Source organism: Antechinus flavipes, chromosome 5, assembly GCF_016432865.1.
Source record: "Antechinus flavipes isolate AdamAnt ecotype Samford, QLD, Australia chromosome 5, AdamAnt_v2, whole genome shotgun sequence".
Taxonomy (NCBI): domain Eukaryota; kingdom Metazoa; phylum Chordata; class Mammalia; order Dasyuromorphia; family Dasyuridae; genus Antechinus; species Antechinus flavipes.
This window is the reverse complement of record NC_067402.1, coordinates 199972396-199997388: the sequence shown is the minus strand read 5'-3', so window position 1 is coordinate 199997388 and position 24993 is coordinate 199972396. Positions and strand designations below refer to the sequence as shown.

The 24993-nt window shown below is 33.5% G+C and overlaps 1 protein-coding gene across 1 annotated transcript in view; it reads right to left on the bottom strand.

The window, feature by feature from the left end:
- Window positions 1–16214, bottom strand: part of USP18 (ubiquitin specific peptidase 18) — a 30291-nt gene extending 14077 nt beyond the window's left edge. Inside the window, exons 1-5 of the mRNA XM_051963148.1 lie at window positions 15881–16214; window positions 6441–6570; window positions 5658–5754; window positions 3040–3185; window positions 36–115 (exon numbers count right to left, since the gene is read on the bottom strand). Of these exons, the coding sequence (XP_051819108.1) occupies window positions 36–115; window positions 3040–3185; window positions 5658–5754; window positions 6441–6498 (381 nt within the window). The 5' untranslated portion in view covers window positions 6499–6570; window positions 15881–16214. The remainder of the gene's footprint in view (window positions 1–35; window positions 116–3039; window positions 3186–5657; window positions 5755–6440; window positions 6571–15880) is intronic.
- Between the last annotated feature and the right edge of the window lie 8779 nt (window positions 16215–24993).

Here is a 24993-nt window from a genome sequence, read left to right as displayed (position 1 = left end):
TAACATTTTACATTTTTAAAATTCCAAGTCCTTACCAGCTCTGAGTCTGTAATTTGGCTCTGAATCAAGTTCCAAAGGGTCAGGAAAAGTTGGGCAGCATCGTGCTGAACGAACACTGCCAAAGGAAACAAAAAAGCCTATCAGTTGTTTGACAGCTGTCTCTTGTCCTTTTCTCATTTTTCCCTCCTGCTGCTCTCCATTTGGGAAACTGTTTGCACAGGCCATCATTCTGACATCTGCTCTCACACAAATGGCAACTCATTACCCTAAATTTAAAGTTCCTTCTCCATTTCCAATCACAGAATCTCAGAATTGGAAAAGATCTCTAAAATCCAAACCATGTAGAAAGCCCTCTACAACATCCCTGGAAGATGATCAGGCAACCTCTACTTGAAAACCTCAAGTGAGGAAGAACCTACTAATGTCCCAAAGGCAGGCCATTCTCCTTTGAGATAACTAGACATGAAGCCATTTTGCCATTTTTTTTTAACAAGTTAAATATTTTCTGTTCCTTTAATTAATCCTTATCCATTATGTTTACCATACTGGTGACTCAGCTCTAAATATGCTCCATTTTGTCAATGTCCTTCATAAAATGTGGTACCCAGAGTAGGACATAATACCTCATGGCATAGCTTAGTGGACAAATTAGAGTTCTTCTATCCCTTATTTCTTTTTGTTACCCTAATTCTGGAAGTTCTCTAGTTTATCAATCTCATTCCCAAAATGAAACCCAGAATTAAAGGTTGTACTTCAGTTATAGTCTAAGACAAAAAATCATAAAATCACAGAATTTGAGACTTGCAAGGGATCTTTTATAATCTAGTATAAATCATATCTCAAAGGAATCTCCATTCTATATATATATATAACAATATACATAATAAAAGATTATAAATAAAAAAGAATAAAATAAATAATAAGAGTGAATACATATAAATAAATAAGAAAACAAGGGCTATCATTTATACAGCACTATAAGGTTTGAAAAACACTTTACATAGATGGTCTCGTTTAAACCTCACTTGGACTTGGACAGGATCCCACAGATATTCAAACTTGGACTTTTAAGTTCAGTAGCCCCACCTAGTGGTCTGGACTAACAAGTGGTCATCCCACCTCAGAACAACTCCAAGAACAACCCATGTCCTCTCAGAGTGGCCCATTCCACTTTTGGCTACTCTAATTTTTAGGAAGTTTTTCCCGACATCCAGCCTAAACTTGGTTCCTTCCAACTTAAACTTTCTATTCCTGACTCTGCCCTCGGCAGCCAAAGAACTGATCCTTCCTTCACATGATGACCTTTCATAAACTTGAAAACATCTGTCATAATCCCAGATGTTTTTCTCATTTCTTTCAACCAAAACTCATATGACATGAATTCCTGACCCCTCTAGCCCTAAGTCCTTGTCTGGACGCTTTCCACTTTATAAATGCTCTTCTTAAACTGTGACTCCCAGAACTTAATACAACACTCCAGAGGAGATCTGACAAGGACCCAGTGGGACTATCCTATCTATCCCTGAAAACTTTGCATCTTTTCATTCAAATTAAGATGGTGTTAACTTTATTTTGACTGCTACATGACACATCATGCTGAATTTGTAGTCCACCAAAACCCTTAGAACTTCTTCAGCTCAGCTGTTGTCTAATCATATTTCCTTTTTATTGCATGAGGATAAATTTTTTGGGAAGCTAAATGTACACTTTATATTTTTCCCTCTTGAATCTCATTTTATTATTATTATATTATTATACTATTCAGTTATTATTATTGTTCATCTCCCTGCATTAACTTGTCAAGATCGGATCCAAATGGTATGTGGTATATTAGCTGTCCCTCACAGCTTTATGCCCATCTGTTGATTTGACAAGCATGTCACCTATGTATTTATTCAAGTAAATGATAAAAATACCAAACAAACTAGGGCTAAGCCCTGGGCCCCAGAGTATTCCATTAAAGACCTCCTGCTATACTAATTTCAAACCATTAATTAATATAATTTATTATATCTAGCCAGCCAACCAATTCTGAATATATCTAAATATATTGTCATCAACTGGAACATAATAGGCACCATATAAATATTAGTAATTATTATTTCTATCTTTTCCATAAGAAATAGTATGAGGTACTTTATCAAAATGCTTTACTGAAATCCAGACAATCTCTATCTATAGCATTCTCTTCTCATCTATTACTTTAATTATTCTGACAGAAAAAAAATGAGGTTAGTCTAACATGATATGTTCTTGATAAATTCATGCCAGTTCTTTGTAATCAATTCCATGATGATCCATTCTAGATGTTTGCTTGTTTTTCCATTGTATGTTTTCCCAGGAATCAGAGTGAAATTCATTGATCTATAGTTTAGAGACTAAAATATTTGAAGAACATTTATTCTCAAATCTTCTGGTTTCTCTCTCCTTCTCTATGACCCTTCAATTCTTGCTACCAATGCATTCACAATATCAATTCTTTCAAGAGTTGGAACATAGTTCATCTGATCAAGGTGACTGGAATTCCTAGATTCATAGATAAGTGTTCTTAAACTATCACATTTATTTATTTGGAGTGTCTGTTATCTGTTAACATTATTTTTATTCTCTAGCATAGTGGATAAAAAACTAACCATGAAACCAAGAAGATCTAGGGTCAAGTCCCACCTCTGACAAATACTGGCTGTGTGACTCTAGGAAGTAACTCAGTACTTTCAGAAACTCTCCAAGATTATTGTAAGTTGCAGAGAAGATGGCAAATACATTGGTAAATGAAGTCTCCTTCCTTGGGAGTTCCCTACACTAATGAAATCTGTCCTTTTCTAGTGAAAAACTAGTTCTGCTCCCAAGTCTAAGCATTAATGTTTCTCAACTTGGCAGAGCCAAAGACTGTGTAACTCCTGCACGCAGCAATTTTGATGACTAAATTACTCTGAATGACTCATATATTCATCCTTACACAGATATATACAAACATCCATCTTCACTCTTTCTAGCCCAACTGTAAACAATAGAACCATAGCCAAAGGACTTCCTTACATGGAAGATTATAGTTTTGCAGGCAGAGTACCAGCTCCGTGGGCCATACTGCTTTCAAACGGCTGTCTTGCATCTTCTCCAAGAGCAAAAGCAATTGGTAAGGAACACTTCTCTTTCGTTCCTCCAGTCCCCGAGGCATTGTGATACTGAAAAAAGCAGGGGATGGCACATTGTGAGAGTTCCAAGAACAGAGCAGCTCAAAAGAATACCCTCTCAGGAAGGAGACAGACACATTTTCTCATCATCATTACCATCCCCTACACTACATTGCCATTATACTAGAAGTCAAACCAAAAATGACAGGGGACCATAATGCTATTCTGAGAGCCTAGAATCATTGTCAACATCTCTGCTAGGTTCCTGTAAAACAAATTGTAGATTTTCTACAAGAGTTAGAGGATCACCCCACTGCACCTAGAAACTAAGGAAAAAACAATATATAATAGAAATGAATATCCCCACACCCATTTTTCAGGACTTGGGTAGTACAGGAAAGTAGTTCATTGCTCTCACACAATAGATGAATTGGTGATCTTTACTCTCTGGACATAAAAGGAAAAAATATTCAGGAAACAGACTGTCCCAGTGTGTCCAGTTTTAAATAAGCAACCTTTCCAGCTACACAGTCAAAGGAGGCTATCCCCACTCATGCGTTAAGGTACTTAAGTAGGTGCACCAAGCCTAGATTCAGGAAGAATCATCTTCAAATTTGGCCTCAGTCATTTACTAGCTATGTGACCCTAAGCAAGTCACTTTACCATGTTTACCCGAGTTTCCTCACCTGTAAGAAGACCTGGTTTGGAAATGGCAGACCACCTTAGTATCTTTGCCAAGAAAACCCCAAATGGTATCACAAGTGAAATGACTGGAGAACAACAAAGGTAAGCCCCGGTACATCAATAAAATGAAAAATAATTAACAGTGATCAAGAATAACTCTTATGAAAAACTTTCCTTCCCCTCCTCCAGTTCCTTAGGCACTATGATCCTAAATAAGTAGAAAGGTCACATATTGTGAGAATTCCTAAAAAAGAATCAGCTCAAAAGAATGCAAAAGGAGACAGATAAATTTATTTCCCCATAATCATACCCCTACCCTGATTAAATGGATGATAGGAGACTATCCTAAAATTGAGGGGAACCCAATAGCAGGTGTTAGAGCCATAAGCAGAGTCTATACACTTCAATCCCCCTTGAACATATCAGAGATTCCTAGGGTAGAGGTGAAATGTGAAAAGTACCCTGTGTTACACTGCTATTTTATTTATTACAATTTATTTTGTGTTTTATTTGTTTTATTTTTTTATAAATTATTTTGTATTTTCTTAACAATATTCATGTTGTTTTTCCAGTACAATATAAGGGATGGGAATGTTTCATTTTTATCTTTGTATTTCTAATCCTTAGTAGGGGAGAGAAGGTTATGGGAAAAAGAAAGGGAAAGGGAAAAGAATGGCTTTTATAATTTAATATTTTTTATCTTCCCTAGTTACAGGTAAAACAATTTTTTACATTTCTTTTTTAAAACTTTGAGTTCCATATGCTCTCCCTTCCTTCACCACTCCCCTCATTGAGAAGGCAGATGTGAAGATAACTAAAATATTTCTATAAAAGTCATATTATGAAAGAAAACATAGATCTCTCCCTCTAGTCCTCCCCCCAAAAAAATTCTCAAGAAAAATAAAGCTAAAAAAAACTATTCAGACACAATCAGTTCTTTCTCTGGGTATAGTTAGCATCTTACATCAAAAAGTCCTTCAGATCATTATTTTGCTGAGAATAGCAAGTCAGAGAATAAGCATTTATGTAGCACCTACTATGTGCCAGTCATTCTGCTAAGTGCTTTTACAAATATTATTTCATTTGATCCTCACAATAACCTTGGAAATTAGGTGCTATTATTATCCCCATTTTACAGATAAGGGAACTGAGGCAAACAAAAATTTAGTAATTTGCCCAGGATCCACACAGCTAGTAAGTGCTTGAGGGAAGATTTGAATTCAGGTCCTCTGGACTCCAAGCCCAGGGCTCTATTGATGTGTAATTTATGTTTTTTGAATTGAGTAGATTGAATTGAGTAATCCAAACTGATAAATATAGACAGGTTCAAGCACTTGGAAGAAAGAAGCAGAACAAAGGGATTACTTGGGTGTTCTTGAAATTGAGAAATTCAGTTACAGAAAGATGGATTTGGAGTCAGTGACTCTAAATCAAAATCTGTTATTCATCTGTGTAATTTTGGGTTGGATAATCTCTAATATCCCTTTTAGTTTTAATCTACAATCCTAAGAGAATTGGTCAATACAAAAAAATAGACACTGAACCATTCTATGTCTAGATCTCTGATTGACCTTTTCCAGTAGCTAAGAAGATGGCTGGTCAATGAGGAAGGAATTAACAAAGTATAAGCTTCTGGAGGACAGACACTGTTTTGTGTTTGTATTCTTGGAGGTGAGTATAATCTTACACGTGATACTTAATAAATAATTATCTAAGCCAGAGGGTCCCCAGCTTACATGAACAATTGATATTTTTCCCATAAGCAAAAAAAGAAAATACAAATTTATAATTTACCATACTGAGCCAAAAGCTGATAAACTACCCCAGAAAAGGTCTCACCTCTTCAAGATTTTGGCAAAATTCTGGTTCATGATGAACACTTGGAGCAAAGAGTTGAGGCAACAAGTCTGTCCAATGTTATACAAACCAACAGGACCTGAAACATGGCAAAGACCGAAATGAATAAAAATTAACAAAATCAGACTTAAACTTGAAGGGATACATTCAAATTCTCAAGTACTTATTGAGCACTAAAAGCACCTAAGGTGCTGCTATGCATTGTGAGGGAGGTTACAGAGTTGGAAAAAAGCACCTTGGCTTTGGGAACTTTGCTGTCAAGTGGAAGTTAAAAATCAAAGTACATGAAAAGTTAAGTAACAAAGACAGGAGAGATATCACAAGGAATGTGTGATTAATGAATTGTACAAAGAACAATTCATTTCCATTTAGAAAAGTGTATATATTCTATTATAGAAGACATTTATAACTGTCCATCTTTTTTTTCTGATTCCTTGTAAGTTTTCTTTTGTTTTCTACTATGCACTTATTTATTCTTTTCTTTCCCCTTTCCGTCCCATCTTTCCCAAGCATGTTGTAGTTAAGTATGGGTATATTTATGTAAACATATGTATATACATACTTGCACAGAGAGAGACATATATATGCAAATAGGTACATGTGCACATACACACATTTATATACATGCACATGCATCTAAAATAATATTAATATGGCTGACATAGATGTCTCTCTTTATCAAAACTTTTTTATATGTGACTTATTGAAAGCCCATGCTTGATATATTGCAACAACTTCTGTGTTCTTATATAATCAAAGACTTACCTTTATGGCTGTCTCCAGCACTGCAGAGATATCTCAACTGCACTGTCTTTCTCTTCATGATAGTTAGTCCTTTATCTCAGAAGAATTCGACTTCAAGTCCAGAAATTCCACTGATTCTGTTTCTCAGCTTCTATTAAAAAAAAATAAGATACCTTGCTCTTTATGACCCCTAATAGAAGCTCCCGAAGCACAATACTACAAGCCTGTCTTTAATTCAAAGATAGGCACTGACCACTGAGTATGATCCATAGGAACCCTCGGGGTCATTATTTCTGTGAAATATAAACTATGTGTAAGGAGTACTATGAAAGGAATGAGGAAATAAGTCCTTAAACAAGCTCTTTTGTCAAGATCACCTAATAATGATGGATCCAATTTTTAAAAAGTTTTTTCTTTTCAAAACATATGCATGCACAATTTTTCAACATTGACCCTTGCAAAATCTTATGTTCCAATTCCCCTCCTCCTCTCCACTCCCTCCCTCAGAGGCAATATATGTTAAATATGGAAAACAATTTTTTTTTAATTAAGTTCTGAATCCTAAAAAGCCTTATCCAAACCCTAGAGGGCTCATAAAAATACAGGCCATGTTGTTTGACAAAGGAAATCCAAAGTTGTTGTTCTTTGAAGTTCTTTTGAAGTATTCCAAGAGGAATAAATTGTAGAGTTGAATAGAAATAAGTCAGAAAGAGAAGTTTAATCTATATGCTGAACTGGGTAATAAAGGAGCCAAGTTTAATTCTGTTCCTAATTTAGAAAGAAAAAAAAAACTATCCAAATACTTTTATTTCTGTCAATTCAACTGAAAAGTAGTAATCTTGCTTCCTTTTTTCCCTTCTTCTTGGGACAGAAATGCTTTGCCTAGTTTTGACCAGAAACAACCTAAAATCACTTCTTTGACTTCATTTATTTTGTCTGTGTTGGAATTTTCACAAGCTCCTTCCTTCTCCCTTCTTTTCTCTGCCCTCCTCCCCAGCATTCAAAACTGATTTACTGAGAAAAGGATCATCAAAATTATTCTTACAAAAGTCATAATATAAAAATTATATATAATTTTAGTCTATATTTTGTTATATATAAATCATACATATTTACATATATTATATATAATTATATATTATACATTATAATATATTGTGTACATATTATATACATATATTATTACATATATTATATATATATATTACAAATTTATATATAATATAATATATTTAAAAATAAATACATAAACATACTATTTATATTATATAATATTTATGTATAAATAATGTTTATTACATGTAAATTATCTATTTGTATATAAATGTAATATTTTATTATATAAAATAATTTTTTAAAACTTCCTAATATAAAAAAATAAGACAAAGTAGGACAGACTTTATTCACTTGCTTGTGAAATTCAGAAACTACTTACTGTGCAACAGTGCCACTTAGTGGAATAAGCCAAGAAGCAACAACTCTATAATAAAATATTTCCATTCGATATTACAAAATATTTTCTTTACACAAACCTGTTAGTATGATTAGGCCCATTTTACAACTGAAAACACATGGGTTCAAATAGACAGACTGACTTGATCCAAATTAAACAGATAGCAGAGTTATTTAGACCTAGAACAATCAATTGACAAATATCTAGCTACTGTGCTAGGTAGCATGGGGGCACAGCAATGGAAAGATAGAAAGCTTGCAGTTTGGATAGGCTATGGCACATTACAAATAAGAATCTCAAAGAAGATTTGGTGTAAAGAATGTCATCAAAGACCCAAATGACAAAAAAAATATAGAGAAATCAAGAGCTTATCAACTAATAAATAACCCAGTTTGTTTTCTTGTGATATCAAGAAAAAGTGAGGGAAATGATCTCACATAAAAGAGGTTAGAAAACACTTTTATAATAGAGAGGAAGATGGCAGAGTGGGGAGTATACAACACAAAACTTACTCTTCTCAGAATTGAATCAAAGAGAGAATATCACACATATTCAGTTGTGTATAGAAATTTATCTTATTCTACAGAAAAGTAGGAAGAAAAGGGGATAGAAGGGAGCCACTGATAGGAGGGAGAATTGGGGAATGTGAAGGTCAGAAGCAAAACACTTTTGAGGACTGATAAGGCAAAAGGAGAGAGAAACAAGGGAAAATAAGATGGAGAAAAATAAATAATAATCATAACTGTGAAAAAATTTTACAAATTATTCTTATAAAGGCCACATTGCCTAAATATATAGAGAACAAAGTTAAATTTATAATGCAAATCACTTCTCAGTTGATAAAGAGTGAAAAGACATGAACAGGAAGTTTTCAGATGAAGAAATGAAAGTTATCTATTGTCATATAAAAATGTTCTAAATCACTATTGATTAGAGAAATGAAAATTAAAACAATTCTGAGGTTTCACCTTATACCTATCACAAATGACAAATGTTGGAGGGAATGTAAGAAAACTGGAATAACACATGTTGATGGAGTTGTGAACTGATTTGACCATTCTGAGGAATAATTTGGAACTATACCCAAAGAGCTATAAAATTTTATACCTTTTGACCCAGCAGTACCACTACTATGTTTGTATCCCAAAGAGATTTTTAAAAATTATGAAAAGGAAATATTTATGAAAGCTCTTTTTATAGTCTCAAAAAATAGAAATTGAAGGAATGTCCATTAACTGGGGAGTATGGAATATATATTATACTATAAAAATGATGAGCAGGATACTTTCAGAAAAATCTGGAAATACATAAACTGATACAAAGTGAAGTAAGCAGAAAAAGGAGAACATTAGACACAGTAATGGCAATTTTGTATGATGATCAACTGTGAATGACTTAGTTATTCTCAGAAAAACAGTGATCTAAAACATTTCCAGAGAGCTCCTGATGTAAAATGTTATTCTCCTGCAGAAAAAGAACTAATGGAATCTGAATGTGGATCAAAGCATAGTTTTTAAACTTATTTTATTTTTCTTGGTGTTTTGAGGGGAGAGGTTTGTGTTTGCTTTCACAATATGACTAAAATGGAAATAGGTTTTGCATGAATTGCTTGCCTTTTCAATGAGAGGGGAGGGAGAAAGGGAATTTTGAATTCAAAATCTTAAAAAGTAATCTTATTGTTTTTATATGCAATTGGAAAAAAAGTAAATGTTAATTTTTAAAAAAAGAAATCCAAAAAGAAAACATGAGGGACACCTCTAGGACGCTGGATGAATCCCCATGTTGAATGTATGGGAAGATTTGACTTAACATTATACAGGACAGGCAAGTATGGATTATGATCTACATAAATGGCAGGAATATTACACCGACGAATCACAGCTCCATTTAAATACTTTAGTACTGCACAATAGCTTACAACAATGTAAGTGAAAAGAACAATTGCAAGATAATCAAAATTAAGTGCTGCAAAATTATAATGATGAAACTTGGCTCCAAAGAAGAGAGATGAGAGGGCACTTTTCCCTGCTTCTTTGTCAATGTGGAAGATTGGCAGACTTTTTTCATATGTTGGTTAGATGTTTTTTAAAAAATAAATTTGTTTTAATATGTTTTGGTTTTCCATCCCCTAAATTTCTACCCATGTCCTTCCTCTCTCCTCCTGTGGAGCCAATCCACATAACAAAGGTTTTTACTTTTTTTTTTTTTTAAAGAGAAAAGAAGCAACATCCGTCAATTATTTTTTAAAAGTATGCTATGTTCCACATTCACTTTTCCTTCCATGCCCCATCTGTGCAAAGGAATGGGAGATGGTGTCTTCTTATATCTCTTCTATTCAACCAAGTTGTTCTTTGAAATTTCACAACGTTCATTTTCTATTGCTTTGTTATTATTGAGTTTTTTCCCTTATTAACATTGCTACAATCATTGTCATATTGTTTTCTTGGCCCTGCTTATTTTATTTTATGTCTACTCATCTAAGCCTTTCCATGATTCCTAGTATCTATTATATTTGTCATTTCTTACACCATGATAATACTTTATTACATGCATATACCGCAATTTGTTTAGCCATTCCCCAGTCAATGAGCATCTACTTTGCTTCTAGTCCTTTGCTACCACAAAATGTACTGCCATAAATATTTTAGTTTCTCAGGATTCCACTACTCTCTTTTTACTATTAGGAGATATCCTGTTTTTCGGACATAAGGTCCAGAAAGCAAGCTGTGCCCTGAACTTGGCATAAGAACACTCCTTTGCACTGATCCTCTGTATGAATTCAGCCATAGCAAAATCCCACAATTGTTTCATACCAGTACCAGGTGGTCCCTGAGCTTGTATAGGTATCTACAGTAACCATGGTCCAGTCATGAAGCCCTGCTATGGATGAAACTTTTCTCATTGTTTCTCACTCCTCATTGACAGGACTACAGCTCATTATGTAGCCACTAATATATGTATTAAGATTTGCCTACACTAAAACAGATCTCCTATTGGAGAAAGCCCTGGCATATATATCTAGTATCTCTCCTCCAATGGAATAAAGAAAACTTTGTGCTTATGATCACTATTATTGACTCTTTGGTTTCATTTTATTTTTATTTTACTTTTTTTTTTAACTTTTCAGAGTTAACTCTGGTTGCGATAGCCTGTTTGAGCTCTTTGGTATTTTTAGAGTTAATAGTGATTGCATAAAATCTGTGACTCTTTGGCCATTTGTTTTCAGAGTTTCTAAGTGAATATGGGGAATTCCTTCTCATCAATGACCACTTTGGGATATGTGCCTAGCAGTGAAATTCCTAGGTCAAAGAGTATGGACATTTTAGCTTTTTTTCATAATTTCAAATTACTTTTCAAAATGATTCCACAAAATCACAGCTCCATCAACAATTCATTAGTGTTAGTATTTTTCCAAAACCCTTCCAACACTGACTTTTAGTTTTTGTCATCTTTGTCAATTTGTTGAATATGAGGTAAAAATTGAGGGTTATTTTGATTTGTATTTCTTTTCTTATTAGAATATTATTTGATGTGGTTATTAATAGCTCACAATTCTTCTTCTGAGAACTATTTGTTCTTTTTTTTTTTTTTACCATATTGTTATTAAACAATAGTTTTTGGTCATCTTGGACACCAAACTCTTATCTGAGAAATTTAGTACAAAGTTGTTTTCTTTCCTCACTTGACTGCTTCTCTGTTTATCTTAGAGGTATTAATTTTGTTTTTGCAGAAGCTTTTCGATTTCACATGCTCAAATTATCTGTTTTCTCTTTTGTAATTACCTCTGTCCTTTGGTCATTGGTTAGTTTTAATAAACTTTTTTGTTCCTCTTCTTGTTCTTTGGTAGAGGGAATAGCTATCTGAAAAGTTGAGGCAATAAACTATGCTCCTTAAGCAATGGAAAAAAAACCAAAAATATCAATAGAAATTTATTTTTAAAAGTATTTGAGTACTGAATTGAGCAGGGCTTTTTCTATGATCTAAATCATTCACTTCCAAAGTATTCCCCTACATATTTAATTGAAATAGAGTCAAAAAGAGGAGTCCCTTAGGAAATATTGGAGTACTTTCCATGAAGCTGACCCTTCACCTTGACCCCTTTCAGTTGGCCTTATGTCTAAGCCTCTTCCTAAAGAATGCATGGCACACTACTGGTTGGTGCCCATGGTCTCTGTCTGTGGGGACTATGTCAAAGATGACTGACATCTGTGCAGGAAGAACTTCTTATTTGAACACGGAGTTTTATATTCCAAAAGCTCCCTTTTGGACTTCTGACAGGGGTTGAGGGGTTATCACCTGAAGCCCAGGGGGCACACATACACACACAAGGAAGGAGCTCTTGCTCTGGATTTCTATGGACCAGGTTCAATCTTGGGCAAGCCTGAACCCCCAAATGGAAGAATGAAGCTTATTTTTTTTTATTTTTTGCATTTTATGACTTATTATGTCTCCATCTTAGAATCCCAGGAAAATTTCCTGAGACTATTAACAAATTCTCTTCCAAAAAAATATTCAATGTACAAAGTAGTAATTATCAGGTATAGGAAGCTCTATAAAACTAGAGTCAGAAGACTTTACTGGCAAATACTGAAAACATAAAACAGTAACCCTTCAATCCAAATATGCTTTCCCAAGAGAAAAAAGACTTTAGGGATACTTGGAGTTTTGCTAAATAGACTTTACTTTCACCTCAGTCTACACTCTAAACAGGTCTTCTGGTCAGCCAGATCATGCCTTCTAGCAACAGTATCAACTTGTCCGAGAAGGATATATAGCTGCAGACTCTACTTTCCACTCCCACCAATTTAGAACATAGGAGGTAACCTCCAAGATGAAAAATATCCACTTCAGGATTGCTTTTGGCTACCTGTGCTTAGGAAGAAAAACAAAACACAAGATGCAGCCAGGGTTAGCATCATTAGAACAGGTATAGTATAGAAACTCTTGTGTTTACTCTAAGGTGACTATAGTTACAATGTTTGCCACTGGATGGAGAAAGGGGAGAGAAATTACCACAAGGAGTGATGCTGGTGCTGATGCTGGAGCTGGTGGTGAAACAGACAAACAGAAAAGACCATTTCTGACTTTATTTTTTAAATTGATTAAGGGGAAGGCTTCCTGGATCAGATAGTAATTCTCTTTGGCAAGTTTCCTCCCCCAAACCCATCCCTAGTTATGACATGTAAACTACTAGGAGGGGCCAGGATATAGGTTCCTCTAATTACCCTATTACATAAATTAGTCAGCCAAGGTCTTCTTTTCTTAGTTCAGATCTCACAGAAAGTGACCATACCTGGATTTAAACCTGGATCTTTGTGCTAATTTAGGTCCAGTCTAATTTCCACTCTGTCGCTTCAACTAAAATCCTAAAAAATATCTAGAGATGCTAACTCTAAATCCTACAAATGAAACACTAATTTTTTTTTAAAGAATAACTGGACCTGGGACAGCTAGTTGGTGCAATGGACAGCTCTGAAGTCAGGAGGACTTGAGTTCAAATCTGACCTCAGACATTTAACACTTCCTAGTGACCCTGGGCAAGTCACTTAACCCCAATTGCCTCAGGGGAAAAAATAGCAAGACCTGCTTATGAGGTAAGTATCTTTTTTCTATTTTGAAACTCATGTCTGTACTCTAGAGAAGCAACAGGGGTATTAGAATTCTGGGCTTGGGATCAAAAGAATCTGAATTCAAATCCCATCTCTAACATTTATTAAATTGATGATTCCCATGTGCCTCAAGATATCCCCTAAAATTTATTCATGAAATCATCCAGGATTACATAAGAGTTTCCCATAAGACAAAATTAAAGGTCCTTTCCATATCTACAGTCCTGAGCACAAGATATTCTTAGGAGGGGCAAAAGCAGTAACTTAATTTCTTTTGTAAAAGTATTATGCATCCAATTTTCTAACATAGAAAGGATCACAGAAAATCTTTTTAAAAATAGCTTTGATAGTACAGCTCTACATCTGAGGCTTTTCATGAGCAAGAGTTATGCTTCCAAACCACTCTGCGAAATTTTTCATATATATATATATGGCACTATATTGTGTAATGAAAAAGAACTGGATATGAAATCTTAAAATCTAGGTTAAAATTTAGATTCCAAAATTTGTTATCTGTGAAATATTGAAAAAGTAGTCACCTCTCTGAACCTCAGCTTCCTGATCTGTAAAACGGGAATAATATTTGTACTTCCTATCTCATAGAATTGTTATGAAGAAGGTGATTTTAAACTTTAAAGCAGTACAGAAAGGTGAACTATTTTCATTATATAGTGTGCACTCTGTGCTGACCTCCTCAGATGGCAAAAGTATGGATGCCAGAAGTTGAAATGTCTTTATAGATGACTGTTATATGAGCAGTTGATCAGGATCTCAACATTTCAGCATAATACTTAATAAATTCTGGAATCTATTTTAATATATATATAAAATATCATTATTGTGATCATATTATTTCTGGTCATTTCTTGAATAATTTTATCTAGCCAAATGATTAAATGGCAACCTAATTAAAAGATACTAAGATTGCTAGCACCACAGTGGATTTTTCTTGTAATTAATATTCATATTTTTCATTATTGTGATTTTCTTGTTTGCTATTAGCAAGCTAGTTTTTTTCCCCCCTTTTGGCTTTTGTTTATTTATTTAGCAGACAATAAAATCCAGTAATGAGCAAATGTGCTTCATCTATAATTCTTCTAAATATGTACACATTTTTAACTTGTTTCATCCTTATTTTTTCTTTTCAATAATATTTTATTTCTTCTAAATACTTAAAAATAGTTTTCAATATTCATTTTTGTAAGAAAATTTTTTCTCTTTCTTTCCCTTATTTTCCCATTCCCCAAAACAAGCAATCTGCTATAAGTTAAATATGTGTAATTCTTTTAAACATATTTCCATATTTGTCATGTAGTGCAAGAAAAATCAGACTACAAGGGGAAAAAAAACACTAGATAGAAACAAACAACAAAAGAGGTGGAAATACTATACTGCAATCCATTTTCAGTCTCCATAGTTCTCTCTCTAAATGCGGATGGCATTTTCCATCCCAAGTCTAATGGAATTAACAACTTAAATAGTAAATGTGCTTACATAAATGGGGATCCAATTATTTTGAGAAAACTAGTAAGTAAAAATTTCTTCTTCTCCCCCCCCCCCAAGAAAAAAAATCAGCTCAGAAACTAGTAAAAATATTTTCTCATTTCCTAAAAGACTGGAAATAGTGCAGTAATTTGCAACAAATTACCCAACTAATCTAGAAATTCCAATTAATAAAAACTAGGGGTCCCAAAACTGTCTCAGCAAATTAAGGAGTTGCCTGAATTCTCTGCCCTACTCTCTCTGCGTCAGAGATAGAAATCGAACCCAAATGTTCTTGTAACTAGTGCTAGCCACTTCTCTCCTCTACTTTATAAGAACAGTACAATTTTAAAATTTTGTCAAATATAGCCTGAGGCAAAAACATTCACTAACTCGGCTAAGCATCCTCCTTTTCTATCAGTTAATCCATACACGCATCAAGCATCCACTATGATGTGCCAGTGCTAAGTGCTGGGGATAGCACAAAAAGGGCAAAAGACAAATAAGCCCTTAAATTTTCATCTATTTAATTTTTAGTGGGGAAATTGTCTTTATTTCTTTATGTAGTCTGTTTTCTATAAAGCCCATACTTTCAGAACTGTTACTATATTTGTAAAAAATATTTTGAATTTCATTTTTCCCAAGTAGAATTAAAAAAAAAAAACAACCTTTTTTTAAGTCTAAATTGTCAAGATAATGCATGAAAAAATTGATTAGGTTTTTTTTGTTTTGTTTTGTTTTTGTAAATCACCATAACAATTAAGCCTTTGCCCATTCAAACAGGTGTAGAAAATCCTGAAGTGGCTTAAGATATGTCAAATTTACTCGGACTTTTTGGAGAAAATCTTTTTCAACTTAAGCCCTGAACTACCGCAAGAGACAAACCAAGTACGGGAGTATGAAGCGAGTCCACTTACTCAGTGCAGGCAGTAAAATCCTAGCGTGGAGCTTCCGCAAAGCATTTTCTTCTTGTGAGGCACTGGAAGAGTTTCCTGACATCTATCAGGAAAGCGTCCTGCTTTCATCTGTGCCTTTCTTGCGTATATTCTGCGATTTTTCTACAGAGGGCAACTGTGAGCTCAGTTGAGTTTTGATTTCTCCTAGAATGGAAAGTGAAACTCAACAAGCTACCGTGGCGCTGTCCCGCAATCTCCTTCGGCTAGCGTGGAAGCAAAATTTCTTCCAGCAGAAGAGAAAGGGGGAGGAGAGTCAGGTAAAATGCCGTTTGTCTGCACCAATCACTGAGGAACCCACCCCACTTCTGTCTCGAAACCTAGAGCACCACGTACACTGGAGCTTATAGACTGGGAACAGCATAGAAGAGTTGTGAGATATATGTTTTATTTCGGCCAGGACTTAGATTTTACAGTTTGATGTACATTGTGCACATAAGTATTTTTACGTGGGTGTGAATGTGCTGGGTCTATAACGTATACATAAAAGTTCTGAGAAAATAAATCACGGTCTACATAGAATATGCATAATAACCCTTTCTGTCTGTCTGTCTCTCTTTGTGTCTGTCTCCGTTTCTCCCTCTCCCTCTCTCTCTCCTTCCCTCCCTTCTTCCCACTCTCCTCCCTCTCCCCTCCTCTCTCTCATATACATACATGAAACAAGATAGCAACTCATGGATCTGGAAATGGCTAAACAAGTAGTGGTTCCAGAATGTAATGGAATATCATTTCACCTTAAAAAAATAGAGTACAAAAACTCAAAGCATCAGAAAACAAAAATGAACTGATGTGCTATAAGGTAAGGAAAACAATATACACAATTTAAATGGCATGAACAATAAAAATGAAGTGAGCAGTGTAATTGTAATGACCAAACTTAACTCAGAGATGAGTTGCATTCTTCCCTTCTTTGCAAAGATAAGAGTGTGTAATATTGCATATATCATGGCACACAATTGCATTGACTGTTTGAACTGCTGTCTTCATCTGTTGTACTCTGTTAAACAGGATAATTCCCCAGCAAAAAGAGTAAAGGATTAGATGCTTAGTGGTCCAATATTTTTAAAAAGAAAAAAAACTATAGACTCTTATTAATGAGAAATCTAATCCTTGATGAGGGACCCAGAAGGGATAGAATGTTCTCAAAAACTGATAATATAGCTACATACAGTCTGAAAAAGGAGAAAAGGGAAGACATAGTTCTCATGCAAAGAACACGCTGGACAGGGAATTGTAAGACTTGGGTTCTAAATAATTAAATGTGTAACCTTAAAGAGGTCACTTTATTTATTTAGTTGGACTTCTGAGATCTCATTTGTAAAGGAGCTTGAGCTTATCTATGTCTAACATCTCTTCCATGTTTAACACTGTTGTATACCAGTGGGGCTATGTTGGGGTAGATGAACTTTCAACAACTTTGATTTTTTTTTGGAACCATAAAAATTTATAAATTCCAATAATCTCCAAGCTACATGGAATGAAAAAGTTTTAAAAACAGTCTTAGAAGAAGAAATTCTCACCATGTGAGAATGGGATGGGATACACCTTATCACTATCATTCTTTCTTTTTTTTTCCCTTTAAATAATATTTTATTTATTTCTCAATTGCATGTTAAAACAATTTTTTAAAGATTTTTTTAAGTTTTAGGTCCAAATTTTATCCCTCCCTTCTTCTTCTTCCTGTTCTCTGAGAGGGTAAGCAATCAGATATATTTCTACATGGGCAGTCATGTGAAATATTTCCATATGAGTCATTGTATAGGAAAACTTGAACAGGCAAGAAAAAGAAAAAGAGAAAAGAAAGTGAAAAACAGCACGCTTCAATCTGTATTCAGACAATAGTTCTTTCTTCAGAGACAGACAGTGTTTTTTATCATGAGTCTTTTAGGATTGTATTGGATCATTGTATTACTGAGAATAGCTGTCATTCACAGTTCTTCATCATGCAATATTGTTGTTACTGTGTACAATGTTCTGCTCACTTTACTGTATATCAGTTCATGTAATGCTTGCCAGGTTTTTCTGATATGATTCTGTTTGTCTCTTATAACACAATAATATTGCATCATAAACATATACCATAATTTGTTCAGCCATTCCCAATTGATAGACATTTTCTCAATTTCCAATTCTCAGACACCACAAAAAGAGCTGCTATAATTTATATATATATATATATATGTAATTTTCCCTTTCAAAAAAACTCTTTGGGATGTAGACTTTGCAATATTACTGGGTCAAAGGGTATGTTTTATATATTATATACATGTTTTATGTTTACAGTTTGATAGTTCTTTGGTCATAGTTCCAAGTTGCCCTCCAGAATGATTGGATCAGTTCATAAATCTACCACCAACACTGCATTAGTGTTACTATGGGAACAGAGAAGACTAGGATTCATCTTTAGAGGAGAATACTGAAATAAAAAATGTTTCCCCTACCCCCAAAAAAGTGATGCTAAATGACTACCTGACCAAAAATGATTTATAAAAGAACTTTAAAAAACTTTAAAAATCAAATAAGAGAGGTTGAGGAAAAAGTTTAAAACTTTAAAAAAAAAACCTTTAAAACGTTAAAAAAAATCAATCTAAAAAACACAATAAGATTATGAAAAGAAAGTCAACCTGCTAGAAAAGAAAATCCAGAAAAGGACTCTTTGAAAATTAAAATTAGGCAAAGAAAGTCAGTGAAATTATAAGAGACTAAGAAATAATATAATAAAATAGAAAGAATGAAAAAAATAGAAAAGAATGTGAAATATAAGAAAAATAACAGATTTGGAGAAAAGATCAAGAAGAGAAAACATTGTGGCAACCCTCTTTGTAGTGGCAAGAAACTGGAAACTGAGTGGATACCCATCAGTTGGAGAATGGCTGAATAACTTAGGTTATATGAATGTTAGGGAATATTATTGTTCTATAAGAAATGACCAACAGGATGATTTCAAAAAGTCCTGGAGAGACTTACATGAACTGATGCTAAATGAAATGAGTAGAACCAGGAGATCATTGTACATGACAACATCAAGATTATATATACAATGAGTAATTTTGATGGACATGGTTCTTTTCAACAATGAGATAATTCAGGCCAGTTCCAATGATCTTGTGATGAAGACAGCCACCTGCAACCAAAGAGAGGACTGTGGAGACTGAGTATGAATCGCAATATCATAATATTTTCACTCTTTTTGTTGTGGTTTGCTTGAATTTTGTCTTCTTTCTCATTTTTTCCCTTTTTGATCTGATTTTTCTTGTGCAGCATGATAATTGTTGAAATACGTATAGAAAAATTGCACACATGATTAACATATTGGATGGATTACTTGCTGTCTAGGAGAGGGGATGGAGTGAAGGGAGAAAATAAAATTTAGAACACAAGGTTTTGTAAGGGTGAATGTTGAAAATTATGTATGTATATGTTTTGAAAATAAAAAGCTTTAATAAAAAAAGAAAGAAAAAAAGAGCTGCTATAAACTCAATGTCAATTCTAAGAAAAAAATAAGGATATAAAGAAAGAAAAAGAGAGAAAGAGAGAAGGAAGTAGGGAGGGAGGAAGAAAGGAAAACAATTAAAAAACACTGGAACTACAATTAGAATTGCACAGAATTTATCAGTGGCTACAATAAAAGATCACAGGTCTTAAAATAGTATATATCAAAAATCAAAAGAACTAGGATTGTAGGAGAAAATATATATCCAGCAAAATTAAGTATATTGTATGAAAAAAATTTTAAAGGACATTCAATGAATTGCCAGATGTTCAGGATTTTGTCTCAAATAAATTTGAACTCAATAGAAAATTTAATAGGAAGAACTAATAATAATGAATAATTTCAAGGGACTCAGTAAGAACAAATTGTTTATATTTTATATGTAGAAATGTGAAAATGTAAACCATATGTCTCAGATTGACATTAGTAATTGGATAGGTCCAAAAGAAAGATTGGGGTAGAGCTAAGTATGATGTGTCTCTAAAAAACAAAACAATGTGGAAAAAGGTTAAAAATATTAATTTTGCTATATGAATGATGGGGGTGGAGGGCTGGTAGTTCTGAAAACCTATTCACATTGGGAATGGGTTAAAGAGGAAGATCTTATACATGAACATCTGTGTGTGTGTGTGTGTGTGTGTGTGTGTATACATATACATACATACACCAAGAAGGATACAGAATCCTCCAAAATCTATAAAGTAATAAGGGGGAGAGAAAAGGGGGAGAATAGGATAAGGCAGGGTATAAAAGGGAGTGTAAATCAATGAGAATGGGATAAGGTATGTAGATTAATGGGAAAGGGATAAAGAGGGAGAGAAAGAAACATAGAATAAAGTGGGGTATGGAATACCATTTAGGTTAACAGGTGTGGGATAAGGTTTATAGATTAATAGGGATGAGGTAAAGAAAGAGGGACTGGGTAAGGAGAAGAGATAAGGGATGGATCCAATATGGAGAGGAAATATCAAGGAGATTAAATAATAGTAAGGCAAGTTAGTAGATAGAAGTAAAACAGAAGAGTTACCAGGGATCAGAAATAAGAGATGTACACAAACTTAATAACAATAATCAGGAATAGAATTTATTAGAAACAAAAGTAGGGTTAGTTGATCTTAGATAAAGTAAAACTTTTAAAAGATTCAATCAAGAGAGATACCTACATTATGTGTCAGTTATATTGATATTGTCTTAGATATATGTATATGTGTTATCTAACATATATAGGATTGCTTGCCATCTAGGGAAGGGGGTGGAGGGAGGGGGAAAATCGGAACAGAAACGAGCGCAAGGGATAATGTCGTAAAAAAATTACCCTGGCATGGATTCTATCAATATAAAGTTATTATTAAATAAAATAAAAAAATTTTTTAAAATATGTAGATATGTATGTATTATATATATGTATATGTATATCTGTGTGAGTAGGTGTGTCTATATATATTTATATGTGTATATATACACACACACATACATACATAAATATACCTGTGCTTAATTGCAGTGTGCTTAGATGGCAGGGAGGAAAGGGAGAAAAAGGAATAAAATAAAAAGCATACAGCAGAAACAAAAGAAAACCTAAAAGGAAGCAAATAAAAGATGGATAGTTATGTATATAGTATCATCTATTATTATATATGCTTTATTGAAATGGAAATTTATTGCTATATATTTTGAATCCTTCCCAATATTCTGCTGAATATATGACAAATTTTCTTTTGTTTTTTTTTGTCTTCTTTTTTCTAATTTTTTTATTTTGCATTTAAGTTTTAAATAAATACATTAAGAAATAAAAATTGGCATAGATATATAATATTATTGACAAACAAAAGCCCTAAGTGAACTATGGGCAATTTTTTAAAATTTGCTAATTTTTATATTTACTTATATATGTTCAGAGGAGAGTAAATAGAGTGGCAATGGCAACACCTATTCTGTAACAGTTAATTTTTCTAAGATACAGATCCACTCCTTAAAACATAGTAACACTATCAGCCAGCCTAGAATAGACAAGGTATTAGTCCTGATAAGGATTAATATGACCAGGCTCCAGAATACTTCAGAATGTCCCAAAGGAAACAGGAAATGGCAATTCACATAGCCAAGTAGATAATAAATACTAACATTTTACCCATACAATGCATGCCTTGAATCTAATTGCTTACATTTATTGATACATGTGGTGATTACTTCATGTTTAAGCAAATTTTTGTTTTATTATGCTTTTATTTATGTATATGCTAATGTAACATATTCTTCATGTAAACTAGCAATGTAGTGACTAAAGCCTATCAAGTGGCCTGTCTATTGTTTGACAGTTGCTGTATATTTGCTGAACCTAAGATCATAAGGGGATTGCCTGAGACAAGGAATTAATTGTCATTCTTCTATTGTATTTGATTCTAAATGGCATGTCTAGCACAACTTATTTACAAATTCTTTTTTAATGTTCTGTTTTTTCTAATTACATGCAAAAATAGTTTTTAGCATTTGTTTTTTTAAATTTGAGTTCCAAATTTTCTCTCATCTTCCTTTCCATTCTTAACACATTGAGAAGGCAAGCAATTTTATATATGTCATGCAAAACACATTTCCATATTAGTTATATTGTCCATTAGTCCAGACACCTCTTCTCCCCCCCCCAAAAAAAGAAGAAAGAATGTTTTAAAAGTATGCTTCAATCTGTGCTCAGATTCCATAAATTCTTTCTCTGAAGATGGTATTTTATGTCACGAGTCCTTTGGAATTGTCTTGAATCATTCTGTTGCTGAAAATAGCTGTCATTTACAGTTAATATATATGTTTTATATATTAATATATTATATTACATAATTATATTGTACTGATTATTATATATTAACATATAATATTAGTTTTACTGTATATTATGTTCTCCTGTCTCTGCTCACTTAATTTTGCATCAGATCATGTAAGTTCTTGTAAGAGTATGTAAATTCATGCATCAGTTCATGCAAGTCTTTCCAGGGTTTTTCTGAAAGCATCCTGCTCATCATTCCTTATAAGATAATAGTATTCTATATCCTCCAATTTATAAACATCCCCTTAATTTTCAATTCTTTGCTAATTTATAGCAGCCAAGAGAGATGCTATAAATATTTTGTACATATAGATTCTTTCCACCTTTTAAAAAAATCTTTTTGAAATATAGATCTAGCAGTAGTATTGATGAGTCAAAAAGTGTGCAATTGTATAAACCTTTAAGCTTAGATACAAATTGTTTTCCAGTATAGTTGAATCAGTTCACAATTCCACCAAGAGTGTCCCAATTTTCCCACATCCCTTCTAACATTTGCCTTTTTTCTGTTATAATAGCCAATTTGATAGATATAAGGTGGTACCTCAGAGTTATTTTAACTTATTTTTCTCTAATTAATAGTGGTTTAGACCTTTTTTTCATATGACTATAGATAGCTTTGATTTCTTTGTCTGAAAACTGAAAATGAATATAATATTCTTTGATAATTTTTCAATTGGGGAATGACTTATATTCTTATAAATTTAGTCCTGTTCTCTATACATTTGCAAAATGAAACCTTTATCAGAGAAACATGGTAAATTTCTTCCCTCCCACCCCATCCCAGTTTTCTGCTTTCCTTCTGATCTTGACTACATGGGTCTTATTTGATCCAACTATTTTATATTGTCTATAGTTATTTAAAATGGAATTTTTCATTTTATATCATGATTAGAATTTTGTTGATATTATATAGAAATGCTAATGATTGATGCAGGTTTATTTGATATTATATAGAAATGCTAATGATTGATGCAGGTTTATTTGATATCCTGCAACTTTTCTAAAGTTGTTAATTATCTCAACTAGTTTTTTTTAGTTGATTCTCTAGGATTCTCCAAATATGCCATCATATCATCTGCAAAGAAGGATAATTTTGTTACCTCATTGTGTATCCTAATTCTTTCAGTTTCTTTTTCTTCTCGTACTGCTATAGTTAACATTTCCTGTATAACATTGAAATTTACACCCATTACAGACAAACTACCAACCAGCCTAAGTTCAATTTAATATAGGACCCCAAAGTTTCAATTTCCAACCCCCTGTATGAATTGAGACTTTGACTAGTTATATAGAAAGCAAGGTAAATATCCTGAGACATCTGTATTTCTACTTCTTTCACTTCATAAGAGAGGGATCAGATAACATACATCCTGGGCACAATAGAACTTCCAGAATTTAGGAAACAACAAACATCTTCATTGATATTTCTACATGTTTTATTATGCATTGAGCAAAGTTCTGTTTTAGGCAATTTATTTTAAGCATTAAGTTGGCAAACTAGAGATTACCTTGAACATAGTAAGGAATCTAAAAAACTTGTCATATTAAAAACTAATTAAGAAGATTAATGGTGTTTATACTAGAAAAGAAAAAATTAATGGGAAATACAATTGTTTCTATATATTTGAAGAGTACTCAGGGCAGCTAGGTAAAGGAATGATTAGAATATAAGGTCTCATCTTACTGAATTTAAATCCAGCCTTAGACATTTAGTAGTTATGTGACTCTGAGCCAATCATTTAACCTTGTCTGCCTTAGAATGAGCCAGAGAAGGAAATAGCAAGTCATCCCAGTATCTTTGTGAAGAAAATCCCAAATGACATCAACTGAAAAATGATTGAAAAACAGCAATAATACAAAAGAAAGGGGTTATAATTATTCTAATTAGTTATAGAGGTTAGAGTTAGAAGCGATTGGTAGAAATGGAGCCAGAATGGCAGCCATAGAGAGCTGGCCTTAAAGTTAAGGAAGTCTGGGTGCAGGTTGTCTTACCATCTTCTCATTTCATTATTCAGCTAAAATTGTTCTCTCCAAAGTTACTAATGATCTTTTAATTGCCAAATCTAATGGTCTTTGCTCAATACTTAGTCTTTGAATTCTCTGAAGCCTATGATATCATCAATCACTTCTTCTTCTTGATACCTTCTTTTCTCTAGGTTTCTGTGAAATCCTCACAACAGCTTCTTCTCTGAATCCTTTGTTGGACCTTCATCTAGGCTACGTTTACAAACTTGAGATGTCCTTCACCTGTTCTGACTCCTCTTCTCTTCTTCCTCTGTACTATTTTACTTGACTATGTCTTCAATTCCCATAAATTCAACTATCATCTGCATGCATATGGCTCTCAGATATATTTATCTAACTCCCTCAAATATCTCCAATGGAATGTCCTTGGACATCTACTCAATACACTTCAAACCAAATTGATTATCTTTCCCTTGACTCCTTCCTTCTTCTTAACTTCCCTATTACTATTGAGTAAACCACCATTCTACCAGTCATCCAGGATCTCAGCCTAAGTGTTCTCATCAACATCTCATACTTTCTTACCCTCCTCCAGCCCCTGCCATATCCAATCTATTGCCAAGTCCTGTCACTTCTATATTGGCAATATCTCTTGGACACTCCCTCTTCTCTCTTATAATACTGCCACCCACTTGGCATAAACCCTTATCACCATACTTCTGGAATATTGCAGTACCCTGATTAGTCTGTCACTACTCTCTCCCAACTCCAGTCTATGTTTCAAAGTAATCTTCCTAAAGT